The 27,577-nt window shown below is 41.8% G+C and overlaps 1 protein-coding gene across 1 annotated transcript; it reads right to left on the bottom strand.

Annotated features, from left to right (window-relative positions):
• Positions 1-965: 965 nt before the first annotated feature.
• On the bottom strand, positions 966-26,074 carry NDP (norrin cystine knot growth factor NDP). The gene is made up of 3 exons (XM_010352847.2): positions 25,875-26,074; positions 10,668-11,048; positions 966-2,217 (listed from the first exon to the last, which is right to left on the bottom strand). Exons 2-3 carry the CDS (start codon positions 10,839-10,841, stop codon positions 1,990-1,992), a joined length of 402 nt encoding a protein of 133 aa, XP_010351149.1. The 5' UTR covers positions 10,842-11,048; positions 25,875-26,074; the 3' UTR covers positions 966-1,989.
• Between the last annotated feature and the right edge of the window lie 1,503 nt (positions 26,075-27,577).

The following is a 27,577-nucleotide window of genomic DNA, read 5'->3' as shown; positions in this document are numbered from 1 at the left end:
CAACATGAAAGAACAGCCATAAATGTGACCAACAGTTAATACTTTCATTATCAGTTAAAAATTATGACCATTTAACTTTCAGTATTAAATTTAATTCCATTTATGGCAAAATTCTTCATGTAATGGTCCAAATTGCCATTTCGCATTTGCCTTCAGAATGAGGAGAACCTCCAATTTAGTGGACTGGCTGGCTGTGTCACCACAGAGGTTAAGATCAAGGTCAAGATTTAATAACATTAGTTTCATTCTGTTTCAAAGCCATGAATACAAATTTAACCCTGCCGGCTTTCTTAAGAATGTGTGAAAGCTGTGACAAAGAGTGTTCAAAACCATTATCTCTACTGGAAAAGTAATTCACAGGTTGGCTGTACTAACAGTAGGGGAGTTAATATCATCTCTGGTTAACCAGGACAAGGTTGCCCTGGAAACTGAATTGCCAAGTCTGGGTTTGTATTCAGATGCCTAAGATGGACATAGCATTGTGCTAACATCATGAGTATTCTTGTAATGCCCAGTAATATCATTGGATCCTGAGCACTGGACAGTCAATGGCACAGAAAGGTTGTTAACTATTTTGTCCTTCTGCTGGTTCTTCCAACTTCACTTATGGATATTTATTTTCTTCTGAGAAAAGTAAAGAGATTAAAAAGGAGGGGCCTCCTCTGTTTCATTCCATAGCTTCCAAGGAAGCCAAAATGCATTAGATTTTGTGTTTACTCAATGGGCTAAAATCTAAAACTCATAATCAAATTTAATAAGCCCTCAACACCTTGGTACATTGATTTCAAAAAAATGTTCCCACCATGCATTCTGGAACCCCATTTCTCTCTCTCTCTTTTTTTTTTTTTTTTTTTTTTTACCCTTTTACCGCATCATAGGAGATGCTCAAGTAGTAGCTACATGTATGTTCTAGTCCACATGATAGTAGGATATCAAGTAGGAAAAAAATACTGAAACAGTCAAAATTTTGAAGATACTCTCTTTTTATTTCAAAACGTGGGAATAACTCAAAATTTGAGCCTCCAGGACCAAAACGCATTTGAACCAAATGTTCAGAAGACAAGCCAGGCCACCATTTTGGCAACACATTTCACATGGACAAGTGGATATTAGAGAATGATGCCCGCGACACGGCTAAAGCTATAGCACACCCACAAATAGATTCATACTTTGTTGTCTAATTTGCATGCATGAGTACGGTGCATTCTCCATGCCACTAGTACATATATGCCTTTTCCAGAGTCAGTACAGGATCCGTATTTGTGCAAGTCTTTAAAAGTCTGCTCCCTTACAAAATTTTACCATAATTTATCTGAGACAGCCTTCCTGTGACAAATTCTTTATGCCGCTTTTACTTCCAAAAAGCCATTTCTGAATAATAATTATAGCTGTCAAGAGTTCCAGCATCACATAAAAGAATCTGTTTGTTAGTTATTTTAATGTCAGTTCGCTGGCTGTGAGTAAACCTAGCTAAACATATCCACATGCTTGCTATCTGGAATTTGAAATCGGTAACCTTTAGCAGCAATGGCAACCTTAGACCAAAATGACAAGGTAAAAAAAACGTCAACAATAACAGAAGATGTCCCAGAAAGAGCTGGGCTTTTCTACTTTCCAAAGTAAATTCTTCCTCAGTATGCACCAGACACTGACAACCTGACATGCTTGTGTATGAGGGCCCACTTTTTCCCACTAATGCTGAGTTGTTGGAAACCCAAACAGCATTGAGATCCAAGGGGGAAAATGTCTGAATCTGAAAATCAACCAAAAGAAATTGTACCAGAGAAAGGAGATGGGAACTGCAAAGAAGTTCCCAGAGTATCTCTCTCTGTCAACAAGCGTGTAGAGTCTTTATTACTAGAATATGCAGAGTCCCGGGAGAATTGTTGCATCCTTTTTTGCCTTAACTCTTTTCTTGCCAGTCTTTCCCTGGCTGGTCGAACTGCTTCTACAGTTGTCCCATCCAGAAGCCACACACAGCAGCGGGCCTCAGGAATTGCATTCCTCGCAGTGACAGGAGAGGATGTACCGGTAGGTGGCAGTGAGTCGCATGCCCCCTGAGCATCGCAGCCGCAACGCCTTCAGCTTGGAAGTCTGGGGCCGGCAGCAGTGACAGGAGGAACGGAAGGGTTGCTTGAGGACAGTGCTGAACGACACCAAAGGCTCGGAGCGCGATGCCTGGCTGCAGTGCCCCTCGCACCTGGCCAGGAGCACCATCTGGGGAAAGAAGAGGAGGTGGTTACTCTGTAAGCCACAAGCTTAGCCAGGTAAAACAGCATCCTTTGAAAGACCCTCACACTCCTTGCCAATTCCTGCTAGATTAGACCAGTGACTCCATGCATGTTGCAACACCCAGGCCCCTTTCAGACTGATTGAATTAAAATCCTTGGGGATAGGGCCCAGGCTTTCATGGTTTTCAAAGCTTCTTAGGTGATTTCTAAGTGTACTGAGGGTTTAGAACCACTGAATGACACACATCACTGTGATGTACAAGTAAAAACCAAAGAACAAAAGAAATTTCTCCTGACAGGTAGTGGTCTGCCACTGGCCCAATGTATTGCAATTCTACCAGTAGCAAAATGCAGAAAGTCAATCCAAATTGAAGCCAAGAAGTAAATTAAAATGACTACAAAAAAAAAAAGAAAGAAAGAAAGAAAGAAATTGATTTGTGCAGGAAATAGCTAAAGAACAGGAATATAGTTTCTGAAGAAGAAAATAGGATAGCCTGAGTAATGCTTACGAAGACATATTCTGGGTGCTGCAATTTGGGACAAGAGAATAAAATAGACACAGGGCATGTTTGGGGCCCTGAAATCACACTTCCGGGTTTATGCATTGAAGGAGCCTGGGATTTGTGTAATTGCATCTGCATCTTCAGTCATTTGGGGCAAATATTAGGATGTACCCATTCTGATAATCTCTATTTCCAAAGATTGGGCTGGAATAACAGAGGCTATGTGTTCTTTATAGTAGCTCTTAATCTGGTTTTAGCAAACACACACCTTTAAGAATCTGATGAAAACTACCAAAGTAATCCCCAGAAAAATGTACGTAAGTGCACACACAATTTGCATACAGCTTAACGGAATGGACAAAAGGATCACTTGTGTATCTCACACATAAATCCTGGTATCCTGGGAGTTGGAGTCATGGATGGGTAGGGTAGAACAGCTTGACTCATTAAGCTACATAATCTTAATATCAAGGTGGGGAGGGGAGTGGAGAACCTGAGATTCTTTGTCCGTGGTTATGTAAGAGGTTTTGCTTGGTGAATTTCATGTTAAGTGATGGAGAGAAAAAAAAAAAAAAACCCTGGGTCACACATGCCTCATTGTCTCATGCCTGTAATTGTCTCATGCCTGTAATCCCAACACTTTGGAGTCTGAGGAGGGAGGATCACTTGAGCCCAGGAGTTTGAGACCAGCCTGGGCAACATAGCAAGACCGTGTCTCTACAAAAAAATAAAAAGTTAGCCAGGCATGGTGATGCGCGCCTGTAGTTCCAGCTACTTTGGATGCTGAGGCAGGAGGATCACTTGAACCCAGGAATTACAGGCTGCAGAAAGCTATGATCAAGCCACTGCACTCCAGCATGAGTGACAGAGCAAGGCCCTGTCAGAAAAGAAAAGAAAAAGGAAAAGAAAAGAAAAAAATTGTCGTATAATTCCAGAATCAACAGCAGGATCATAAAAAGTGAAACTGTTCAAAGGAAAGATTAAAAGATACATATATATGCATGAAACCTTTTGACATTTACCTTACAATATCATAGGAATTAGCAGTTATTATTAATGACTCACCAGCTATTATCTCTGACATCATCCTGTAGCGCAGAATTAAACACCCAAGGTTTACAAGAAGAAAATAGCCAGTCCATCTTTCCAAAAGGGAGAAAAGATGAATTCTGGTAATTATAGATTATTGGCATAGTTATCTGAGAATATGCTGGGGCTAAATCCAACAATCGCTTAGCAACCACTAAGGCAATATGAGATACTAGAAAGAAAAAAAAAAAAAAAAAACAGCAGGGCTTAGGGAAGAATAAGTTGGACTAGACCAGTGAATTTATTTTCTCTGAATGATCACAGAGGCAGAGAGAAAACAGCAGCTGTAAGCTGTTTTGATTTTTTTTAAACTTTTGATTCCATCCTATCTGCTCTTCATTTTGACAGGCAAAGTAAACTATCAGAAATGGTTTTGTTTGTTTTGTTTTGTTTTTAGAGACAGTCTTGCTATGTTGTCCAGGCTGCAGTGCAGTGGTTATTCATAGGCATGATCATAGCACACTACAACCTTAAACTCCTGCCTCAGCCTCCTGAGTATCCAGGACTACAGGCATGCACCACTGTGCCTGGCTCTGAAACGGGTTTTGAGAGACTATGCCATAGGTCAGTAGTACACAGGCCAGTCCCTAATTCCCACCCCCATTTCTCTAATGAGAGAGAGAATCTAAGATCTTCCTTAGTCTGTTCTCCTGCCATCTGCCTGTATGTGGGAAGAGTTGCTTGACACCACACCTTGGAGTAATGTTAAATTTGCTAATCTCTCATCTAGATCATCTATTAGGTTGATTAAACAGTTATTCACAGAGTCACCTTCCATAATGGAGTCTTCAGAGGTGCAGTTTCAGTCTGGATGGACAAAGTAATCCTGTGCCAACAAACTTAACTCAGAAGGGCCAACAATGATATGGGACATAATATCCGAATGATGTATATACAGGTGAACCAAACGTAGGCCTAACTGATCGGCCCATCAGCACTGTCCATAAAATGACTAAGTCAACAGCGTAGGGCCATTTGTAAATGAGCTAATCTGATTGCAATCTCACTAAAAGTTTTCAGGATGTCCAGCTCCAACCCCAGCCCACTCTGAAGCACAAGAACTCCAGGCACTGAAGGACGTGGGGCCACCTCCAATGGGCTGGGCCCCTCTTCCTTGGGAGCTGGACTGTTTGTGCAAGAAGAATGCACAGACATGTACAATAAATGCCTTCAGTAGTTCAGAATAAAACCCAAAATCTTGAAGAAGAGTCAAGGCCCTTCATGACCCAGGTTTCAGATGCATTTCCAGTCTTACTTACAACTGTTCTCATCACTCTACTACCCACTCCCTACTCCAATCAAATTTAACTACTTAGGAGTCCAAGAAAGTGCCCTGAATTCTCCTGCCTCTTGCCTTTGCTTATGTCTTCTGTCTCCCAAATATGTCCTTTCTACCTTGCTCTGCCTAATAAAATCCCACCTATCTATCCTCTGTAGCCAAATTCAAATGCCCTTTCCTGGAAGAATAGACTATGAAGCAATTATTGGACCCTTGATGTTCTCAACACACACACACACACACACACACACACACACACACTCCTAGAAGGAAATCTATCTCTGTTTTGTGTGTTGAAGTGGTAAAGCAGAAGTTTGAAAGACAAGATCCTTAAGGGATGGAAGGAATAACCGTCTGCTCTCCTGGTCTACTCTCAGTACTTCAGATTTTAGCCTCTGCCATGTCTTACCTGTGTTTCAGCACTTGAACATCTCCTGATCTCTTCCAGATCAGAACTTCTCAGACTGGAATGTGAGTGTGAATCATCTAGGATCTTGTTAAAAGGCAAGGACTGATTGAGTAGTTCTGGGCTGGAGGCTGAGATTCTGCATTTCCCTTCAAATTCTAGTTGATGTCAGTCCTACTGGGCTGATGCCCACACTTTGAGTAGCAGGTCTCTGGACCCATTCAAGTTTGAGGGCTCTGCTCTAGATGGATCGCTAGATAACCATCATTTCGCTAATAAGAACATTTATTGAGCACTTACAATGTGAGTTATTTTATTCTTATAATAATACTACCTGTTATGTTAATAATAAAAGTACTGTTATGATCTAAACTGTTAGGACGGATAAGGAAACTCAAGCTTTAGAGAGTTCCAGTAACTTGCCCAAACTCACATAGGTGGTAAAATGCAGAGCTGGAATCAAACCAAGGTCTATCTGAAACCAAACCCCTGACCCAAACCACTGTAATACCTGCCTCCTGATACCATGTTTTCCTGAGGCATGTGCCAACTCACACACTTCCTTATCTACATTGATTTGCCTCAGGAACCCCTGACCATATCCATAGACATACAAGTCTAACTTTTTCGTGTGGACTTCTTGGGACATTAGCTTCACCATCCCCAAGCTTATGCTGAGCTGAATCTTCCAAGAGCCTTGACCGACCAGATGCCACCATTAGCATCAGAATAAAGACCCACCTGTCCCATTCTAGAAGAGCATTTTTGCGATTTTACTCCAAGAGAGTGGAAACATATTTTGCCTTTTTCGCAGCAGTGAACAATAGTGTTATTCACCCTTATTTCCATGGCACCTTGTGAAGCACCCCTTTTCTCCTCAGGAACAAGATCCACCCATGCTTCTTCTCCCATTCTTTTCCCACAGGCAGCCTCAATAACTCAGCTCATCTTCAGGGACCCAGGTCAACCTCCAAAAGATCTGTGCCAGGCTGAGGGCACCAAGAAAATTGCAACCAGGGAACAAAGCAGCAGAGAGATGGTGGGGGCTTTGAAAGGGTGGATGGGAACTCAGCTCACTCCAACTAGTCTGGTCCCTTCACTCAGGTCATGAATCAAACAGATACAGGCAGACCTTTGTGCACTGAACACCTCTCCTTCCTCTCTCCCCATTTACTCGTGAGCATTATGAAGGCAAAAAAAAAAATTGTCTCTTTTTTCTTTCTTTCCACTTTAGAGTCTCCAGCACCTTCCACAGCACCTGGACATGGTAGGCACTCAGTATAAATTTGTTCCTTTTTAAAAAATCAAATTATATTTCTCAAGTAGTCTATTGTATTATAAACACAATATTCCTGACTCCCTCCATTTCTCCTATCACACCATGAGCTTGGTGAGTAGCAGGAGAAGATGGCTTTGGGGGTCCTGTTAGGAAGCTGTTAGGACTCAGCCCTTAGCATACCAGGTCCTTTTTTTCCTAGGTTTTGTCTCCCAAACCTCTTCCTCCTTATCCTTTGTTGTTGCTCTTCCGGCTCCCCACCTGCTCCTGTGGCCATTACCAGTTCAGACAATCATGCCCCGGTTCCACGTCCTGGCCTGGGGCCAGCATCCCCCACTCCTCACCCAACTGAGACTTTCCAGGTCTTCCCTGCCAGTTTGCTTTCTCACCCTCCCTTCCTGAAATCCCCTCCCTGGCTCAAGACCAAAGCTCACCCCCCTCCAGCCCCTCCTTCCTCCACTCACCTGGGAAGGGAGGTTAGCCAGACATCGGGGCTGTTTCTCTTTTACTTTTATCCTCCCTGTTAGCACCCAGCACAGTGGCTTACATTTACTTTGTTCTTCTGCCCCACCCTGTGCTTAACAAGAACTACAATAAGGTTCATTTTCCTAATCTTTTAAGGCTATAGGAGATCCCAGCAGTTATTGAGGTCTCAGTTGTGACTGAAATAGAAAATTGAGTCTAAACACCTGCTTAGTTTATAACGTCATCATCGAGATCATAATATCATCTACTCACTCAGCTCACTAAATGGCTATTATGTGCTGGACACTGCTGGATGCTTTACAAATCGCCAACACCCATAACCATACCCTCAGGTAGACAGCGGTATTTTGCATGGGAAGAAACTGAGGCACAAAGAAGGAAGTTACTGAACTTCCTCAAAGTCACTTATTCGGCAAGCCATGGAGCTGGAATTGGAAACCAGGTCTCTCTCACTTCAAAGCTTGGTATGCCTCAGTTTTCATAGAGATTCCCCCAGGCAGTCTGTTTCCACTATCAACTGGTCTTTTGCCTGTTTGCTCTACAGCCTTTACTCCAAATTTTAGAGAAACTTAGTCTCCCATGAAGATTTTAAATGAGCCTGCTACTCCCAGGATCTTTTGTACCCAATCCCAGGAGGTGTCACCACTTAAAACTATCAGGCACATCCTAATCTGTGGCCACACTGTCCTCCTTAGTGGGCCACTGTGGCCAGTCTTTTCTGCCTGACTCCCTCTCAGTCCTTTCCTAAATTGCTAGGAGATGGGCAGCTGGGACCTAGGACTGGCCAGCTGCAAGTTCAGGGCTGGGATGAACAGTCTCATTGAAAGCTCCCAGAAAGGCTTTCACTACTATTTATTTTTTCTAGAAACATTGCTGAGTATAAATTATTACTGCCAGCAGATCGGAAGTAGAGCCTGAACTTCTATGTGATGGCTCCTACATTCTACTTATGCTCCTCCAATATGAAGATCCAAGTAGTAGGAAGATGAATACTGTGAGGCAGACATTGCCACTCCCTGGCTATGTGGTACCAAGCAATCTAATTATTTTGGGCTTCAGTTTTCCTTACCAGGATAATGGGAATAATAATGCCGGCCATCACAGGTTTCTTGGCAACGACTAGAGTATACAGTATGAGGTGCCTGATACATATTAGGTGTGCAAGCACGTATACTCCCTTCCCTGAGCCTGGGTCACATTCTCCCTTTCTTGTCTTTACAAGGCCAGATAATGGATAAATGTGAGTCAGGAAGCATTAACAATTGGCAGGCAAACAATAGGCACACATTTAGTAAATAATGACCCTTGAACATGATGTCAAGGGAAAATTTTTATAGAGACAAAAAATCTACCCTAGTCTTTTCTTTGTAAAAAGAAGCTAGGGTAGATTGTCGTTGCCCCTTTTCTAGACACAGGCTAAATGTTTTATCCAAGTCTCAAAGGCAAACAATTTCATTAAGTGAGACACATTAGAGAGAAGATCAGCCTGAGAATGTAAGAGTTAAGAATTATAGAACATTTCCAAATGAAAACAGTTTTGCTCCTGGATACATAGAGAAAAATCTAACCTAGAAAAGGTCTGGGTAGTTGAGATTCTGCCAGGCATATTTTATGGCCAGGGAAGAAAAGTTTATAATTGCAAGCACCATTTACATAAAACTATTGCTATATTTGGGATAGTTTGGGATGTTTGAAAACAGATTGTTCCCATGAAATTACAAACATTTCTCTTACTATCACAATTTTGCGCTGTTATTTGCTATGGCATTCTGGAAGAAACAAAGGTGAATAACAGTACACTAAAGTCTGTTTCTAAGACTCATGCTCAGAATTCACATGTGAATTTCTTCAGTTTGAGTTCATGATGTCTCTTCTTTGACCTTCGCTAGATTAGTGTGATTGTTGCCAAGGTACTCCTCCATCATTTCATCCAATCTTTCCAGATTGTTTTCTAGTTTTTATAGATGCTCCTATTTCTTTGTTCCTTTCTATCATAGTGACACTTTCTTTGAAATAATTTTAATTCCTTTTTTAAAAAAAGAATCGTGATTATGGAAGACAACTCAGTAGAGAAAGAAATTATCCATGGAATAAAATCACTAAATATTAGTGCTGTCTGTTTCTGAAGAGGGAGGGAAGGAGAAGCTAGTAATTGCTGCACTTCTCATGTTTTTTCTCCATTTCTTTGAGTTTCCTTTTCCTAAGAAGGAATAGTGGCCCTGCAAAAATTTACGTTAATCTCTTTACTTCATTTTTTTTTTTTGTTCTACAAGCACAAATAAGAGCCAGAAAGTTTTTATTAAATGGAAAATCTCTATTTTTTTTCCGACAGTCATAGACCTTATTAATATAATGGTTAAAATGATTTAACCCGAATTCTGATCCTCCTAAACTAAAATGAATCATCATCACTGAACTATAATCAGAGAAATTAATGGAAATTTTCAAGGCATACAAGAGTCATAATGTCTTTGAATGGCGAGTGGAGGGATTGGCTTATATGGTCTTAATTCTAGTGACTGATATTATAAAAAATTCTTAATTATACTGGTAATTTCAAAAAATACTTGCCATATGAGCATGTTTAAGGATTTTCATCTCAAAACTAAATGTACAAATCTCTGAGGTTGGGCTAAACAAATTCTTATTTACCAAGTGTGGACAAATTTCATTCATGCGCCTGTTTAGGGGCAGTGACAGTCATGAGATCTCATATGTTCCACCCTACAATGTGCCTCCCTTCTGGGTGGTCCATGTTGCTGGCCACTCTTGGTGGCCTTTTCAGCATGATATTCCTTTGCAGACCACTGAGGCACAGATTGCCTCTGCAACAAACATGCATCCTTTACCAAACGAGAACGATTTGGATAAGCAATGTAAAAATGATAAATGATCATATTGCCACCTTATCTTTTGAAATCATTTTAACAGAAATGTAGCACCTGAAGAAAGGCTCAGACCACAAAGCCAGTTATTTCACCAGCCAGTTATTTAAAAAATTCTTTAAAGACCTTTCCAAGAAGTATGTTCCACTGCTCAATCACATTCTTTGCATTCTCTTCCTCTTTATTGATGATGGAGGTAGAGAGTTATGATAACTTGTAGACTCCATCTTTTTTTTGGAAAAACACACTATCACTCATAAACGTCACAGCCAGGGGCAAAGGACACCTGTCCCACTGGATGGGTATGCACACGATTGATTAGGCAGTTTTACTGACAACAGTGCAAAGCATGGGGGGAAATTCTAAAAGCCTCATTCTCCCACAAGCCTTGTGGGCCAGCCACATCATTTAAGTTTGGGCTATGATCACAGTTCTCCATCCCCTGACAAAGAAATATGGCTCCTCGCCTGTTTCTGAGGGAAATGCCCTCCTCACAGAGACCTTGATCTTACCTTTGAGCTACACTTGTACAATGGGTGACTGATAGAATCCACATAGTGATGCCTCATGCAGCGTCGAGGGTCCGAGTCCATTATGAACGAGCTGTCCGTTTTACTGTCTGTATCTCCCATTATCACCAGCAGGGAGAGCATAGAGAAGGATGCAGCTAGTACATGTTTTCTCATTGTTGTAAGGAAAAACTTCTCCAGAAGAACAGCAGAGGGAGGCAGAGGACAAAAAATTGGAAATGGCTTCACCTCCTAGGATCCAGTCCCGTCCAAGGAAAGGGCAGGATCGGGCTGAAGCTTTCTGGTTGTCATTGTCCTTTATGTGCTGGAGTTTTGTCTTACTCTTTGCACTTGTAATCCATCATCACAGTATCTGCTGCACAGCTGGAATGAAAACAGAAATTATTTTCCCCAGAATTATTTACCCAGAACCACTAATGGAACCCAGGAGGTATTAAGTAGAATTTTCCCGTGTTATTTTGAGAGGAGAATATTGGTTTCTAGAGTGTCATTAGCAAAGGCTGTCATCCATCCCACCCCAACTCCCATAGCTTACGCTACATATTTATAACCATTTGGAGGTGGACACAATGGTTTAATGGAAGCACATGTTGACTTTAATTGCTGAAGTCCAAGTTCCTAGGGGTAAGAATAGTTTGAACCCATGTTAAAGATTAAACATTGTTCTGGCAACAGCGTAACCGAATTGGGTGGTCTCATCTTTGTCCTTGGTTGGTGGGGGCAGGAGGGTCTATTCAGTTTCTCAGCGAGCTTTGGTGTCAACGTCAGCTTACAGGGTTAGAGAGGAGGCAGGTCAGCACTAATGAACACAAGCCACGTCCCACAGGGAAGCACATTTTCCATTTCCAAGTCCATGCTCACCCACCCACCTAATTTTCCACTTCTGTGCTCTAGGCTCATCCTGTTTTTGTTTTAAGCCCCATACCACCCAGCACTGATGACAAACTGCATCTGAAATACACATTATGCTAACTGGCCTCCAGCATGGTTAAGGTATCACATGTGTATTTGCCAACAGAGTCACATTTCTGCAGAGCCTTTGTAGCCTGGGCACATGGTGTAATTCGAAAAAGAAAGCAGTTGTTGGAACAGACTTACCATTAAAATAGGATCATGTTATACCAGTTTTTCTGAAATTTGCTTTGTTCTTTTGACCATACCTCTTGGACAAGGGACTGGGGTCCAGAGATCTCTCCAGATTACCTCATTAACTCCCCAGGCATGGCCAACACTGGTGCTTTCTTTCTTTTCTTTTTTTTTTTTTAATCACAACAGAAGACAGAAAGTATCAAAAATATTTTCAAACATTTAGGAAAATTGGGAGGGCCTGATATTACATCCAAAACAAAAGGAACATGATAATTAAAGCTTCGGGAAAACTTTCAAAGGTATTTCAGATAAAAGTTTGATCATTTTGTTCATAGGCAACGTTTTCCTTAACTTCCTACTCATGAACAGTCTGAATAAACAGGGCAAAGTGTTGATAAAATCAAGATTAGGAGTTCAAGTTGGCATAAGCCAATTTATTTTGCACTAATAGAATGGCGTCAGACCCATTTAGCCTCAATCAGCTGTCTTGGAAGTGTGAGGCAGGGGATCCTAAGTGGAAAGGGGTGTGTGAGATAGGGCTGTTTCAGAGCAGAGAATCTCTGGCAATAGCAAAGCCTCAGCACATGTGCCTCAGGGAAGTCCTATAAATTGCAGGAAGGGCAAGGACCAGTAATGAGGGGACCCTCCTGGACTTGAGTCCTGGCACTGCCATTAACTAGCTGGGGAAGCCTTACACAAGTCATTCAACCTCCTCTAGCCCAAGTTTCCTCATCTGTAGAGGGAAGGAGTTGACAGAGATGGCATCTGCTGTCCCTTCGTGTTCTAAAATGCCACCACTTGATAACTATGGATTCAGTTACTATCATCTCCATATGTATACAGTGAGCCCAAAGTTGAGGAGACCATATTCCAGTACAACTTTGCACCACTTTATGTGCATGCTAAGAGCAATATCTCATTGAAATAAATCAAACCTGTGCCCAAAGTTTCAAATCTGCAAAGGATGCAGAAGAGCATGTTTGTTTTCTTTTCATCTGCATAATCTAGGTTTTCCTATACATGTTACCTTGAAAATTGTCAAGACATCAACTCAAAGAGCCAGAACTTTCTTGGGGTCCACATTCAGTGGATGAAATATTACTGACCATTTCCCAAGTTTCAGTGTGACTAAATTATCCCAAGTGGTTATCTGTCTCTTTGAAGCCTTAATTAGTGTCAGAAAGAGAATTGATTAGATTTTACTGCTTCGGTCTACAGATATTTTCCCCAGGAGTCAATGACAAAAGGATGAAGAGAGAAGCAGACATTCCAGTCCTGGCCCTCTTTCTGCACTGCCAGCAACTTCTCTTCAGAGCCATGGCCAGGAGGTATGGTTAAATGAGCAAAGCAAATTAAAGAAAATCATGTATAGCATGATGGCAAAAACAAGCTACATCAATAACAAAACCCTACATATATGTATGCATGGGTGTATTTATTGGCATTTCCACTTTCTTCACAGAAATAGGAAATATAAAGGGCCCTTAAAGATAAAAGAGAATAAAAGTCTCATTTAAGAGAATGAAAATTAAAGTACTTTGAAATACATTGTTCAACCAATCGGATTAACAAGGATTCCAAAGTCTGATCATGCACCCTACTGGCAAGGCTGTGGGAAAACAAGCCCATTTTGGAGAAAGTTCAGTATAAATGGGTCCAAACTCTGTAAAGGCCAATTTGGCAATACCTTTTAAAAATGCAAATGTATATAATTTAGACCCAGCAATTCCACTTCTGTGAATTATCCTACATGTGAAATGACATGAGCACATGGCTGAAATAGCATAAAATTGGAAACAGCATAAAATATCCATTAATAGGGGACTGGTTAATTATATTCTAAAATATTCACACAACAATATACTGACCAACTATATATGGAAGGATGCAGAAACTCTGTGTACTGATTTGTGTTAAAATGCGGAGAGATAAAAACACATATTTGTCTAGCGAAACTCTGAAAGGATACCCAAGAAACTAACAAAATTAGTTACTTGTGGTAGTTGAGGGACAGGCATGAGAGAAAGAGTTTTCACCATATATCTTTTGTATTTTCAGATGTTTGAGCTTGTGAATGTATACTTTATTTAAAATTTCATTAAAAAAAAACAAGGCTTTCGGCCTGGCACGGTGGCTCACGCCTGTAATCCCAGCACTTTGGGAGGCCGAGGCAGGCGGATCACGAGGTCAGGAGATCAAGACCATCCTGGCTAACATGATGAAACCCTGTCTCTACTAAAAATACAAAAAATTAGCCGGGCGTGGTGGCGGGCACCTGTAGTCCCAGCTACTCCGGAGGCTGAGGCAGGAGAATGGTGTGAACCCGGGAGGTGGAGCTTGCAGTGAGCCGAGATTGCGCCACTGCACTCCAGCCTGGGCGACAGAGCGAGACTCCGTCTCAAAAAAAAAAAAAAAAAGCCTTTCTCTTTTAAAAGCTCAGCTTAAATCTGGTAACTAAGTTAATGGATGTTTCCTGTTTGTCCTAGTTTGAGTATTTTAAAAATATTATATTGTTATTTCTTATAATTACAGGAAAACATGCTAGTCTCTTAGTCAAATACTCTTCCAGGGCAACCACATAGTTCTTGTACATTACTGCCACCTAGTAGCACCATCCTGAATTGCAAGCACAGTTTAAAAATTTTTCCTAAAAACGAATAAAACACTTTGCAAGCAGATATTATGACATTCACACAGATAAACAGATAGTTAATGTCACATACAATGTAACTTGATCATCTGACTTTCTCTTTAGAGATGGTGAGCTGAACCCAGACGTAATATTAAAGAATAAAAGATTGACAGGAAATGTTGCTTTACCATTAATTCTGAGAAATAGATTTTTTATTTCAACACAGTCAGAAAATGTGACACTTGTTGTCCAGTTTTTATCTTAAATTCTGAAATAAGAATGTAAGCAACAATATAAATATGCCACAAAACTCACAGAACCCTCAAAACAAAAAGGTAAGATTCTGAAAACATAACCTGGGATTTTTTTTCTTTTCTTTTCTTTTCTTTTTGCCTTAAGTGTTCAAATTGAATGAACCAACACTGTTGTATTGAAGAAGAAATAAAAATGAAGCTCTAGAAAAGAGCAATGCTCAGTCAAGTTGTCAACACTGTGTTGCTCAGGATGTGCATAGGTGAGAATGTGCAAAGTATGGGAGTGGGAGGAAGACCTCACAAAGAGGAAAATCAGGAATTAAGAAAATGTACACCACTGAGATCACCACTTTCTGGCAGCCTAGGATTACCTCTGCCTTGTAGCAGCTTCCGTTGTTTTCTCAAAACTAAATTAATTCCAGTTTGCCTTAATTTTTTAAGCCATGTGTCATAAAATCAAATGCTGCCTATGAAGACTTAGAACCTTGGCCCAGGCAATAATAGATTGAACAAGAGAATGACTTTCTTGCTGAATTCAGTAGCCTGTGGCCACTCTATGCTCTGGATGCAGTCTCTGAGACATGGACTTGGCCGACGTACAGAGCCCACATTCTAATAGCTCCAATGTGGAGCCTCTGCCGGCAGGAGAGGCACGTAGGCTGGCGTGCCCGACTTTGGAGCTACCTTCCAAATGATACCAGTGGAAAAGAACAACTGGTGCCCAGATTTCCCCACCTGTCATCCTCAGCGAAATAATATAGCAGAGCTTACAGTGGGCCCAGCCTCCTGGGTGAGAGATGGTGTTGTGCCCACAGATCAGCTCACTCTTGGGCTGACCTTCTGGCTGGCAGAGGGTAAAGTGCTGGTTTCACACAAGTTATCTCAGCAACAGGCTAAGACAAGTGGCATGTGCCAAGAATGGCCTTATTCTTGCCTTGCTTGCCAGGCACAGGAGGGTGGTGCTTCAGTATCCATATTTCCCCCTGTGCTGTTTTCAATACTAATGTATACTGATATTCCCTTCTGTGGCTTCTTTCAACAAATATTTTTTAACATGTATTTATTGAGCACCTACTATGTGTCTCCTTTTGCTGTAGCAGATAAGAGATAGGGTCAGGGGAAAAATATAGCTCCTATCCTCGATCCCTCTTCTAGCTCACTAACTCTACAGGCAAAGAGTTTTGGTCTGTTGTTTTCCTGGATGATTTTTTAGACACATTGATAAACTCTCTGAACATCTAATTTGTATCCAATATCCATTGCATCATTTCTAAGAAGAACAACTGAAGCAAATAAAATATAATGACCTTGGAATGGAGTCAGTATATCAGCCAGAATTACTTGATATTTTTGTAATTTTTTAAAAAATTATGGTATGAGGCATAAATAAAGTGAAGATGGTAGAACATAGAGCCTCTATCAAAGAAATTGCAAAAACATCAAAGATTTATAAGCGGAAGAAAGCTTGCTAGATAACCCTAGATAAAACTTCATACAGTACTAGGATCAGAAAAGCAAGAAACCCTAGGTCTAATTCAGAAAGTGTGAAGTGTTAAGTAGCCCCTTCCCAGGAACTCAAAGGATTCCAGTTGGATCTAGTCAACTAGATGCCTTGGAGAATAAGTCAAATGCCTCTTCCCAAGGCAGTTAATTTATAAACTGTAAACAGCATGTTGGATTTTATAAAGCATCCTGTGCGCTCAATGAATGGTTTTTAATATTCCTATCTGGCAGCACATCAGTAGCAGCCAAGGAGCCAAGCCTGGGCTGACCCAGAGGCAGCGGCACTGACTGCAAATGCTGCTAGGCCTCCAGCCTGCCAACTCCAGGTATCTCCAAGAATGGGCAGGCACAAGGTCAGTGGGGAGGAAGCAGTTCTTGCTCCTTTCATCTCAGAGATAGGCACATTTCATGTGTCTATTCTACAGTGCAGGGGTGGTGGCGGGTGAGGGAATAAAGACAGCAATGACTGTCCCAAAAGTGCTACCTTAGGAGAAAGAAGACAACATTCTTTTGATTAAATAATAGTCCTCCAGTCTGTGATAGGACTCTGTGTTCTCTCAACCTGCACTACTAGCCAAGTGTGGCCAAGCTCAGCAGTGGGGGTGATGGAGGAAGAAAAGAGATGGGAGAAACAAAAGGGATGGAGGAATATGGCCAGGGAAAGAGGCAATGAATTACAGTCCTGGGGTAAATAGTAGTGCTAAACTGAAGGACTAGAAATACGAATAATTTGGAGGGTGGGGAGATGAGCCAACTGTCAAGTGCCCCCACCTGTATGTATGTCCTTGACTTGAATAGTTTTACTGTCTGAGGAGGGACTGGAGTGGGAGGACTCGACCTTGAGCCTGACTGAAGCTTAAAATCCTGATTTTTTTTTTTTTTCAGGCATTGTCAGGAACTCCAGAAAAACATCTCATTGTTATCCAAACTCCCACTTACCTACAGCTTTCATCGTTTCCTCCTTAGACCCATTGCTCGCCTATGTTGTTAGTGTTCCGTGTCCCGATACTGATTTGAAAGAAATATGATAACGTTTCACTGCATTCTGAAATCTACAGAGCATTCCACTGTTGCCTGATCTGGTATAAGAATGGCTGATCTGAAGATCCTCAAGCCCTGAGTCCTACCCTCCCATCATCGGCTGTGTGATCTTAAGTAAGTCACTTGCCTTTTCTAGGACTCAGTTTCCTCACCTGCAAAATGAACAGATTGGTCTAAATGCTTTTATGTGTCTATCCATTTCTAACAGTCTCTAACTCTACCCAAGTTTCTCAGAGTATAGCCCCTGCCTTGGGGCTACATATTCCCCAAAGCAATCCTACAAAAAGAGTTCCCTTCTTACTCAAGGAGTTAATGATTGCAGAAAAATTCTAAGGTGGTGCCTGAACCAACACTGAAGCCCAAACTATAAGTATTTGCCCCTTGATGAAGCTATACTGGTGGCCTGAAATATAAACAGCCATTAATAACCATTTGACTGAGTGCTTGCAATGTACTAAATAGTTTATAAATTAATAATATCCTGTTAATCATAGGAAGTGGGCCGGGTACAGCGGCTCATGCCTGTAATCCCAGCACTTTAAAAGGCAGTGTTGGGAGGATCACTTGAGCCCAGAAGTTCGAGATCATCCTAGGTAACATAGGGAGACTTCATCTCTACAAAAATAATAAAAAAAATATTAGCCAGGCATGGTGGTACATGCTTGTCATCCCAGCTACTTGGGAGGTTGAGGTGGGAGGATCACCTAAGCATGGGTAGTTGAGCCTGCAGTGAGCTGTGATCACATCACTGCACTCCAGTCTGGGCATCAGAGTGAGACCCTGTCTCAGAAAACAAAAGTTAACAGTAATAATCATAATAATAATAATTTGAAGCAGTTAGTGAGGATATTTAGCCAGTTACTATTTCTCTTAAAACTATCTTAAAATTTGTGGCATTTCTGTCTAGTATCCACCAAAGCATAAACGGGGAGAGAAGAAAGGCTAATAATAGTAGATCATGCTAGAATTAGACTCTTCTTGCATTTGATAATGACAATATAGACTGAGTTCCACCCTCTTGCACCTTTCTTTTGAAAGACCCTTATTTCTTAACTGAGCTTGAGCCACAGATCCTCATGCTCTAATGAGACGATCTGTGATACTCTGGTTCAGGATAGAAGAGAAAGATTGATTAGAAAAGTTGTCTTGTCTGCAAGTAGAATCAGTAGTCTTGGGGTCAAGAGCAAGGCCCTGTGCTTGGTAAAATATCTACTACAGAGCTTCTCTGCTAGGGGAGGTACATTCCAGAAGCCCTGGGCTGGGACTTAAGTCTAAAAGAGTTGACCACTGGGTATGGCACTTGGATTCTGTGTTGAGTATCTCTGGGCTTCTGTGGCCCACAGATACTCAGAAAAGACTCATTCTGAAGAATGGAAAGACTCATTCTGAGTTTTTAACAGTTGACGTAACTAATTGACTTTTAGAATACAAACCTTGCATAAATTGGAAATGACCAGGTCAGGTTACCCAAGTGTCAGGAGGTACTTTTCTGTTGAAGTCTTTTCCTCCAGGGATTTGATTATTTCTGTAAATCCAGCTACCCAACTAAAAGCTGTGACTGAGATGGTGATGAGCTGTCAGAAAATGCTTAGGGGTGGCCTCTCTATAGTGCCATAAATCAACAGTAGCCCTAAACACAGAGTCCCCTTCTATCCTTTCTCAATGGGGAATTAAAGTAGGCAGAGAGCAGGTCATGGGAGAAGTAACAAAAGAGGAGGAGGAGGAGGAAGGATTCATTTTGAAGTTCAAAATCTGCCACTGCCCTTTCAATTTTTTCAAAGAGCGCAGTTTCAGTCAGGGAAGAATCCCTTCATTTCACCCACTCCCTCCCAGGAAGCGGATTTTATATGAGGAATGAGATACACTCCACTGTTCACCTTACATAAGACCCTTTGGAAAGAAAATAGGAGAGTTCTGAGACACCCAACTCAGAGGACTCAGTCTTGCCAAAATGCATGAATGTACATTCTCCCTGTGGAAAAGAAAAGGTGCCAGGTGTTCTGGGGACACTTGTGCTGAAATAACTAAACACTTGTTCTTCTGCTGTACTGCTGGCTGTGGCATGGCCTCAGGAGAAGAGAGGTGACCAATGTTAGCTCAGGGTACAGGCTCCCTTTTACCCTAGAGCCAAATGAGCATGTTGGCTTTTCTTCAAAGAGTGCAGCAAAGTGTTTCCAAAGCTGCGTTTGAACCTCCTCACCCGCAACAACATTTTGGAATGGTGGGTAGTGATCTCACCTAACAGCTGTAGAGCCCTTAGTTAGGAATGGGGCATAAATAATAGGAGCAACTCAGTGTTTCCATTCCCCATTCAATTTGCCTTTTCTGCCCAATGGTGGGATTTGAATACTGAATTCAATCCCATTGCAATCCGGAATGCTCCTAGACTCAGACATACGTCAAAGGGGCAAGGTTATCATAAAAATCGCATAAAAATACGTGTCCCTATATTGCTGATAACCCTGAACTTGTTGGGGTGGTGGTTTTCTGACTGTCTTGCTTTGCTTAAACCATGCATGCTGCAGCTATGTCTTTTGATTGCCAGCTTTCCTGTAACAATACTATTCTGCTGCCTTTGGATTCCAAACCTCAAAAGAAAAATTTAAATTCTGAAAAGGAGCAATTTTTCATAATTTGGAGGAGGGGAGTGAAATCACAGAAATGTAACGAGTCCTAAAATATCCTCTCAAGTTTTAAAGAAAACTTGGACTTTGATTAAGGATTGGATTTCTTTGATTCTTTACATCCATCATAGTTTGTGGATACAAATTATACGTGTACCCACATAATTAGGTACAAATGTGTGTACCTCCATTTTACTTCGAGTTGAAGATAGGGGATGTTTTTTCCCTTGAGGAGTTGACCTCCTTTTCAGGTAAAGACAGCAACTTCAAACGCCTTCCTGGGAGGGAGAGTAGGTGAAATAAAGGGATCCTTCCCTTTCTGAAATTGTGATATTTGAAAATATTGAAAGGGCAGCAGCAGATGTTGAACATCAAAAATAATCCTTCTTACTTCTCTTTTGTTACTTCTCCCATGACCTGCCGTCTCCCTATTTTTATTCCCTACTGATGAAAGGATGGAAGAGGACTCCACGTTTAGGGCTGTTGTTGGTTTGTGGCACTGTAGAAAGGCCACCGTTGAGCATTTTCTGACAGCTCATCAACTTGCTTGAATGTCTTAACCTGTTGCCCTTTCATTTTTAAAGGATACTGCAATTGGTTGGATCATGGCTTAAAAGAAAAAGTTGAGATTGAGCCAGGCCTTGGAAGAGAGCAAATTGTCTGAAAAATTCTTAGCTTTTGTGGAAAAAAAAAAAAGAGAAAAGACCAAAATGTTATCTATTGCAAATCTTATACCCAGTTTAAAGCTACTAGTCAATGTTTATGTTCAGATTTTGCCATGAGGGTGAAATGGACCCCAACTGGATGAATTCCTGATTATGAGCACTGGGGATATGTCGCCAACTGAAGTTACCCATTCTTTGAATTTTCTGAGTCAGCAGTCTTCCTAACAAGAAAGTAGTTGTTTCAGATTGCAAACTCTATCCAGGGTTTCACGTTCTTACTGTTGAAAATGGGTCTGGGGGTATGACTCTAGTGACATATCCTTGACCATCAGGCTCTGAGAACCTCTGATGAAGGGGACAGTACACATGAATGGTGACAAGCAAATGACTGCTGGAGACACAAGAAAAAAGCTTTGCAGATGCAAGGGAAGCTGGCATCAGAAATAATGCCATCGGCACAATCTTCCTCAAAACCTCAACTGTGTGGGTGTGCGAATTTGCAGCATGCAACCTGCACAGCCAAGTGAGTACTAATTGCAGTTCCAGCCTACCCTACCCTGCTGCACACACATAGGGGTTTCGGAAGGATTTCCCACCCTTTGTTTTCTCCTGAAATTAAACACAGAAGTTCATGATTGCTGACCTGATGGGCGAGGAGTGGGTACTACCAGTTGGAACATTGCCACTGGCAGGGGCAGACAAGAAAACAGGAATGCTCTTAATGTCCTCCCAAAGAAAACCTTTGATGGACAAAAGAGTGGTTGTATTTTTACCCTCTCCCTTCATGCTGCCAGGCGTCTTTAAATAGATCTCTAGCCTAGGGACTTGTATGGAATAATTCATATTAAAACCCAAGAAGTGGTAGCGGAGGGGAATTGGTTCTTTCTTCTCTTTTTTTCCCTTTCTTTCTTCCTCTCTTTTTTACTTCTTGTCAGGCTAACAGGGAAAGACTCATTTTAATTCAGCTGCTTTAAATTTTTCCTTTTGGGTCTTTTAATGAACTTTAGCTAATTTGGAAAAGACGACCAAAGCCCCCAGAAAAAGAAAAGGAATAGGAAGCTGCCTGGTAGCTTGCTCTTTAATACCTTTTGGTCCCAGGGACATTAGCAGCATCTTTTAAGGATGTCACAGGGAGGTTTACATTGAGGCTCTTAAATGGGAATCTCTAATTGAGAGGTCCATTTCCTTCCATTTGCAACTCATCAACGAAACTGTTGTTCTGCTGTTAAGAGACAGAAAGAAAGAAAGAAAAAATCTCCTCGCCCCGCCCCCCGCCCATCTCCAAAGCCCCATGCGTTTTTTAGTTCGGATCAACCCAGAATATATTTCTCCCCTCTTTCTTTCACTAAACGGGTTTCATAAAGACATTCGGGTCTGTGCTGGCCAAATTAGAAGTCCTGTCTCTCTTCCTTTCTGTTTGGGGAGGGAGGGATGTGGGAAGGACAGACGGGGAAAGGGGGCAGGGCAGGGGCCAAGGATCCAGAGAGCTTTGTTTCAAACCACTTGTCTCTCCCCCAAATCAGAGAATAACCACATTTCTCTTAATGTAGGCCGAAGCGCATCCAGGCATTCCCATAGCGCTCCCACCCCAAGGCCTTTGCCGGAGATGTTCGGGTCACTGTGATGGTATGCTGGTTCCTGCCAACCCGGTCACTCCAGTCCTGCACTCGGCAGCCCAAAGGGCAGCTAAGCCATGTGGCTGCTCCTCTCTGTGAGTGGTTTCAGGCTCGGGACTACAAAAACCCCCCAATCCTATCAGCCCGGCAGAGCTGGTGCCAAGAATGACATCCTGGGAATACTATGGAGATGGGGAGATCTCATGGGCTGTTCTCCCCGGATGGAACAGGACCCAAGCTGTCTGGAAAACAGGCAGAGCAAAGAGCCAGCTGACAATGGAAGGAGCTCAGGCGAAGGGAAAAGGGGGCGGGCTGGGAGCGGTGGTGAGCAAAAGAAAAGAAAAGCCACATGCCACCCAGGAAGATTCCAGGACTGGCAGGAGGAGGTGGCGGAGGAAGGACTTGCAGGAAACAAGTACCCAGACATGGCACTGCCAGTCTAGCTGGATTCTTTTCTGAATTAGATTATGCGAAAGAAAGAAGGGAAATATATAGCCAGCCAGCTGTTCAAAGGCTTACAACCTTGCTTTTATTGTCCGGGTAAGTTGGTGAGGTGGGGCATCAGAGGAATTCCAAACATACCATCCCAGAGAAATTTTAATATGTTCCACAGTGTCATACACGAAGAGGAAATGACAGCTGATCACAATCAGGACAGGCCATAGCAACCCAGGCCCTGGAGCTCACCCACCCTCTCTCACAGCCCTGCTTCCCTGCTCTGCCTTAGCACCTCACAGTCTGTCCACCTGGCTGCCCATCCCCTCTGCTCCCACTGGCCGCTGAAGAGAGCCTGGGCAAAGAAGCAGTCTCTAGCTGCCATGGGAAGAGGTGAGGATGGGCTCGAAGGCCGCTGGCCAAGAAGCTGAGGGCTGGCTAGGGTGAGTCAGGCACCCCAGGGAGTCAGAGGCATTTTAATCCAACCACGGGGGATTATCTGCTGATAAGGACCAAGTCAAGGACCCTGGTGTTGCTGTTTTCAGGGTTTTCTTCCCCAGTAACCCAACCGCGTGATAAAACACCATACTGGGTCATTTGAAAGCAACACTGTGTGGCTATGATGGAGACCTGGGTTTGGGGAAGAGTTTCCAATAGCTTCTTCCCAGGGACCTCTTGAATTTAGGCCAGGCCCAGAGGTCATTGGTTTTGATATTGGGGGTGGGACAAGTAAGTGGTGAGGGATAGTGACTGCATCTTCCTCCATATGCATGTTTCTAATTCAATGATTCAACAAGTGGCCCTGATGTTAGCTACTGAGTAGGTGACTCACACCTATCCCCAGTAGAGACAGCATATGGTCCTTTCCAAAGAGTGCTCAGGAGAGCAGAGAAAGGATAAACTACTGTCTTTTTCCGGAATTCTTCTACCCAGGCTGGAAAGATCTAGGCCGTGTTAGCTGTGCAAATGACGTGTACCCAGGATCTGGTGAAAAAGGCCAAAGGGGAACCCCTTAATCATAAATGGAAAGAAAACCTGCTGATGAGCAAGAATCATTTCAAGTAAATCTGGAAACCAGTAGCTGTTTTAAATAATTCTTTAGAACAAGGAAGTTATTGGCCACTTTACCCATTGGCAATGCCCATTTCAGTTCCAAAATCTAACTAGAGATGGCATATGGACTGAGAATTAGAGTATGGGACAATGTCTCATTCACCTTTGCATCCATCAGGACTAGCATAGCACTGGGTATCTAGAAAATGCTTAATAAATATTTATTTTAAAATTGATGAAATAAATAATTAACCAGAGAATAATAGCACTTGAATTGTGAGTTCTTAAAATAGAGTAAAGATTGCTGGCCACCATTGGTGGCTATAATTCCAAGAAACTCACCACATTTTTCAAGGGCCCAGGAAAATAAATGAGTTGGAAATTGTTAAATGTATTGAAAAATGATTTATTTTTCCCTTGACAGTGTCATTGGAACTCGAATTAAGATTGAAAACTCCACAGGCACACTTCCATCTGTGGGTGTCAGCTGCTTGGTACATGGTCGTAAGAAGGCCTCAGCCAGTTCTCCCGTTACCTGAACCAAATGTATTTTTAAATAAATGATGCAAAACATTGCATTTTGTGTTCAAATACTCTCATGTAATGATCTGAATAATAGTTTAAGAAAATTGTTTTGATTCAGCTAAATGCTTTGCTGACAGCAGTTTTTTTTTTTAATTACAATAAAATTTTATAGCAATGGAATCCATAGTCTTTTATGGCTTTCTTGAATAATGAATACCCCAAAGTTGTAAATTAACTCATTCAAATATCAGATTTTCATTCAGCGATGCTTATTAGGCTAGTTATCAGAGAAAATCAGAAAAGTTTTGCATAAACTATGTCCCGATTTGCAGTGAAAACTGGCAAACAGGACCGTAAAGTTTCCTTGAATTAGCAAGACTGATGAGAAGAAAATGAGCAGATATTTGAATCTGGTTTAAACGCTCATTGAGAAGCATTGTGCAGTCCCCGCTGTATTTGGTTGACACCCACAGCAACCCCGCATTTCAGGCATCTCTATGTTTTCAAATGCACCTGGTATTTAATCTTATGTGTTGGGGTAATTTGCCAATGCCAGCTCCTTGTAATTAAAATACACTAATATTAGAAATGAAAAGAGACATGTTTCACAGCAGCCATATCTGTTATTAATGAGTTACAAAGAACTGTACAAGGGACTCCCATCTTGCCAAATAGCTTCCTTTCCCGCACCTGAATCTCAGTAAAGATGGGAGTCTGCCTCTCATGGAGGCTTATCTGGGTTTGTCTATTACAATGAGCCTCAGTTACTGGGCGTTCTGAGTCATTAACATTCTGTACACAATCAAACTTCCCGTCCCCCAAGAAAGAGTTATGCCCAGGCCTCCTACAGCTCAATTGTTCATTTAAAGAGAGAACTTGTATTCCAAAGTTTGAAAGAAACCTCAGAATATTCCTCAGGTAAGAGTCATTCCTACAGGTCCTGGTCCCTGTACTGGTGGGAGCATCCTTTCCCCGTCACTCCTTGAACATCATGCTGCAGGGACGAGCTGATGACTAAAAATAACCCCCTGCAATAAGTCCAAGGCAAACAGCATGCATTTCCTCAGACTTTTTGCCCAATCAAAATCATACAGTAAATCCATCCTCATCTCCTCCCGGTGCTCCCGAATGCATCTATGGAAGCGAAGACCTGCACGCTGAAAGAAGAATACAGGGGAGCAGGATTCCTGCAAAGCGTGACACAGAAAGCTAGAAATAAATGTTGCCTATTGTTTGAAGTCATTCTGAGCACTCCGGCAGAGCCCTGGCAGGAGATCAGCAGCATACATAAGTAGTAATAAAAGTAAACAGTGCGCTTTTAAACTCGCAGTCTTGCCTGCGTTAATAGTGCCCCCATTGTAAGTGGGATGAGGGTGCTGGGGAAGATACTGGGCTCCATGAATCCATGTTGGCGAGTTGCTGCTTCGCAGCCCCCTTTCACGGGGTCAACTATAAGAACCATCACAAAGTTATATCTAACTACGCAGAGAGTTTGAAAAGCAAAATCTCTTTAAGTCAAACCAAAAGATATTTTCAAGCTTTTCTAGGAAGCTCCCTGCTCTGTCACAGACTTCAAAGACCCGTTCATTTAAGAAACACAATGCTAGCATGCTACAGATTAATGCAAATTAAAGTAATGCAAATTTAAGTGGTATTTAAAGGTTGTCTCTTTGTCTGAGAGGAGGATGAAATGCTCGGTTTGGAAAGAAGCGATTTCCTAGGCAAGCCGGCAGCGCTTGTTTTCCTGCTTACCTTAGGGGAACGCAGGGCTCCTTTCTTCTCAGACTTTTCTGAGAGCTAGAAAGAGGTCCTGTTACTTCCAAATGCTTTTGTTCTTCTGTCTCTCTGTCACATGGCTTGCCTTTTATATTTGCAACACACAAAAGTTAGGACTGTTGTTTAAGCGACACAGGGAGAGAGAGAGAGGGAGAGAGAGAGAGAGAGAGAGGGAGAGAGAGAGAGAGAATGTCAAATGGAAAAGTGCCATTGCAGTCATATATCAATCAGGCGTGCGGCCGCAGCAGCGCACTAGCAAATGGGAATGCCACGGAAATGTGAGGCGCTCGTTATCGGGGACTCAGCCGCTGCCCACCGCTCGGCTCCCTTCCACGGAGCATCTTACGATGGGAACAGCGTAGCAGAACAAGGGCTAGGAAGTTTCTTTCTTTCTTTCCTTTTTAATGGTATTATGGAACTAATAAGAGGCCAAATGAATATTCTGAATTTAATTCTTTTGCAAGCATGTGGCTGCCATAAAGATGTGCCGTCCGCAAGAGAGACGCATAGTTTTGGAAATACAAAGGGAGAGTGGCATTCTGTTGAACGATTCGGCAGCTGACTGTGATGAAGTTGAAATTCTAAGTAAGAGAGGGTAAAGATGGGAACCAGAAATTTTTTTCTCAGGCGATGCTGTTGAAGCAAGTGCAAAACGCTGCCCTATTTTATCACGATGTGTGTGGGTGGTGAGAGTTCTTTTTTTCCGGGTTGTTCATCCATTAAATGATTTTTAGCAGCATATACATGATTAAATTCACAATGGCACTTTAATAAGCGCCTTCATCTGCATCATTTAGAATAAAACTTTAGGTCTGATTTAGAAACAATGAGAACGTGTATTCCGTGACTCCTTGAGCTATATGAAGGAGAGACTAATAGATAAGGCTAACCTATTACACAACAACTAGTAGAAAAGTGACAAAGGTAACTATGTGTGTGGGTTAAGTACCTGCAGCTGAATCATGCTGTGTTATGACCTGTGGGACTACAAAGGCAAATATTTCATAATTCTTGCCCTTTAAAAGCTTAAAATTAAGACAGAAAACGGTCAGGAATTTTGGAAGAAAATACAAAGAACATTTAATAATTATTTTATGTCAGGTAAACTTGGACCCAGAATAATTTGTTTTGTTAATACTACTGATGAAGAATTAAACTGAGAATTAAAAAAATATATATTTCATGGAAAAAATAATACATTATAAAACTCAAAAAGAAATTTTTCTTGGGAGCTTCATATAATTGCTGATGCTGAAACTGTCTTGTTCAACTCTGTATCAAACCATTTGTTATTCATTAATAAATTTACATTCACCTTATTACTTTTCCATGTCCATGGGACCTTTACTCTGGTCACTGATATTTACAAGAGGTGTCTTGAAACTTTCAGTTTTATTGCCAGAAATCCCTTTTCTTATACTCCACCTGGAAAAAAAAAATACCCTGTCTACCTTGGATCAGCCAGTCACAAACAGAATCCACCTGTGAAGATCATGGATAAATGACAAATTCAATTCTTGAAAGAAAACCTGGCACTTGGCTGATGATGATATTGGCTAAATGTCTTAAAAGCAGAAGATCGAAAAGCAAATGGAAATTGGGCCTTAAAACTGGAAATCATCTGAAAGGGGAAATGACTTGTAGCTGAGTAAGAGCCATGGAAACAGTCAGGAATACAT

This window comes from Rhinopithecus roxellana, chromosome 7, assembly GCF_007565055.1.
Source record: "Rhinopithecus roxellana isolate Shanxi Qingling chromosome 7, ASM756505v1, whole genome shotgun sequence".
NCBI lineage: Eukaryota > Metazoa > Chordata > Mammalia > Primates > Cercopithecidae > Rhinopithecus > Rhinopithecus roxellana.
This window is presented reverse-complemented; position numbering and strand designations above follow the sequence as displayed.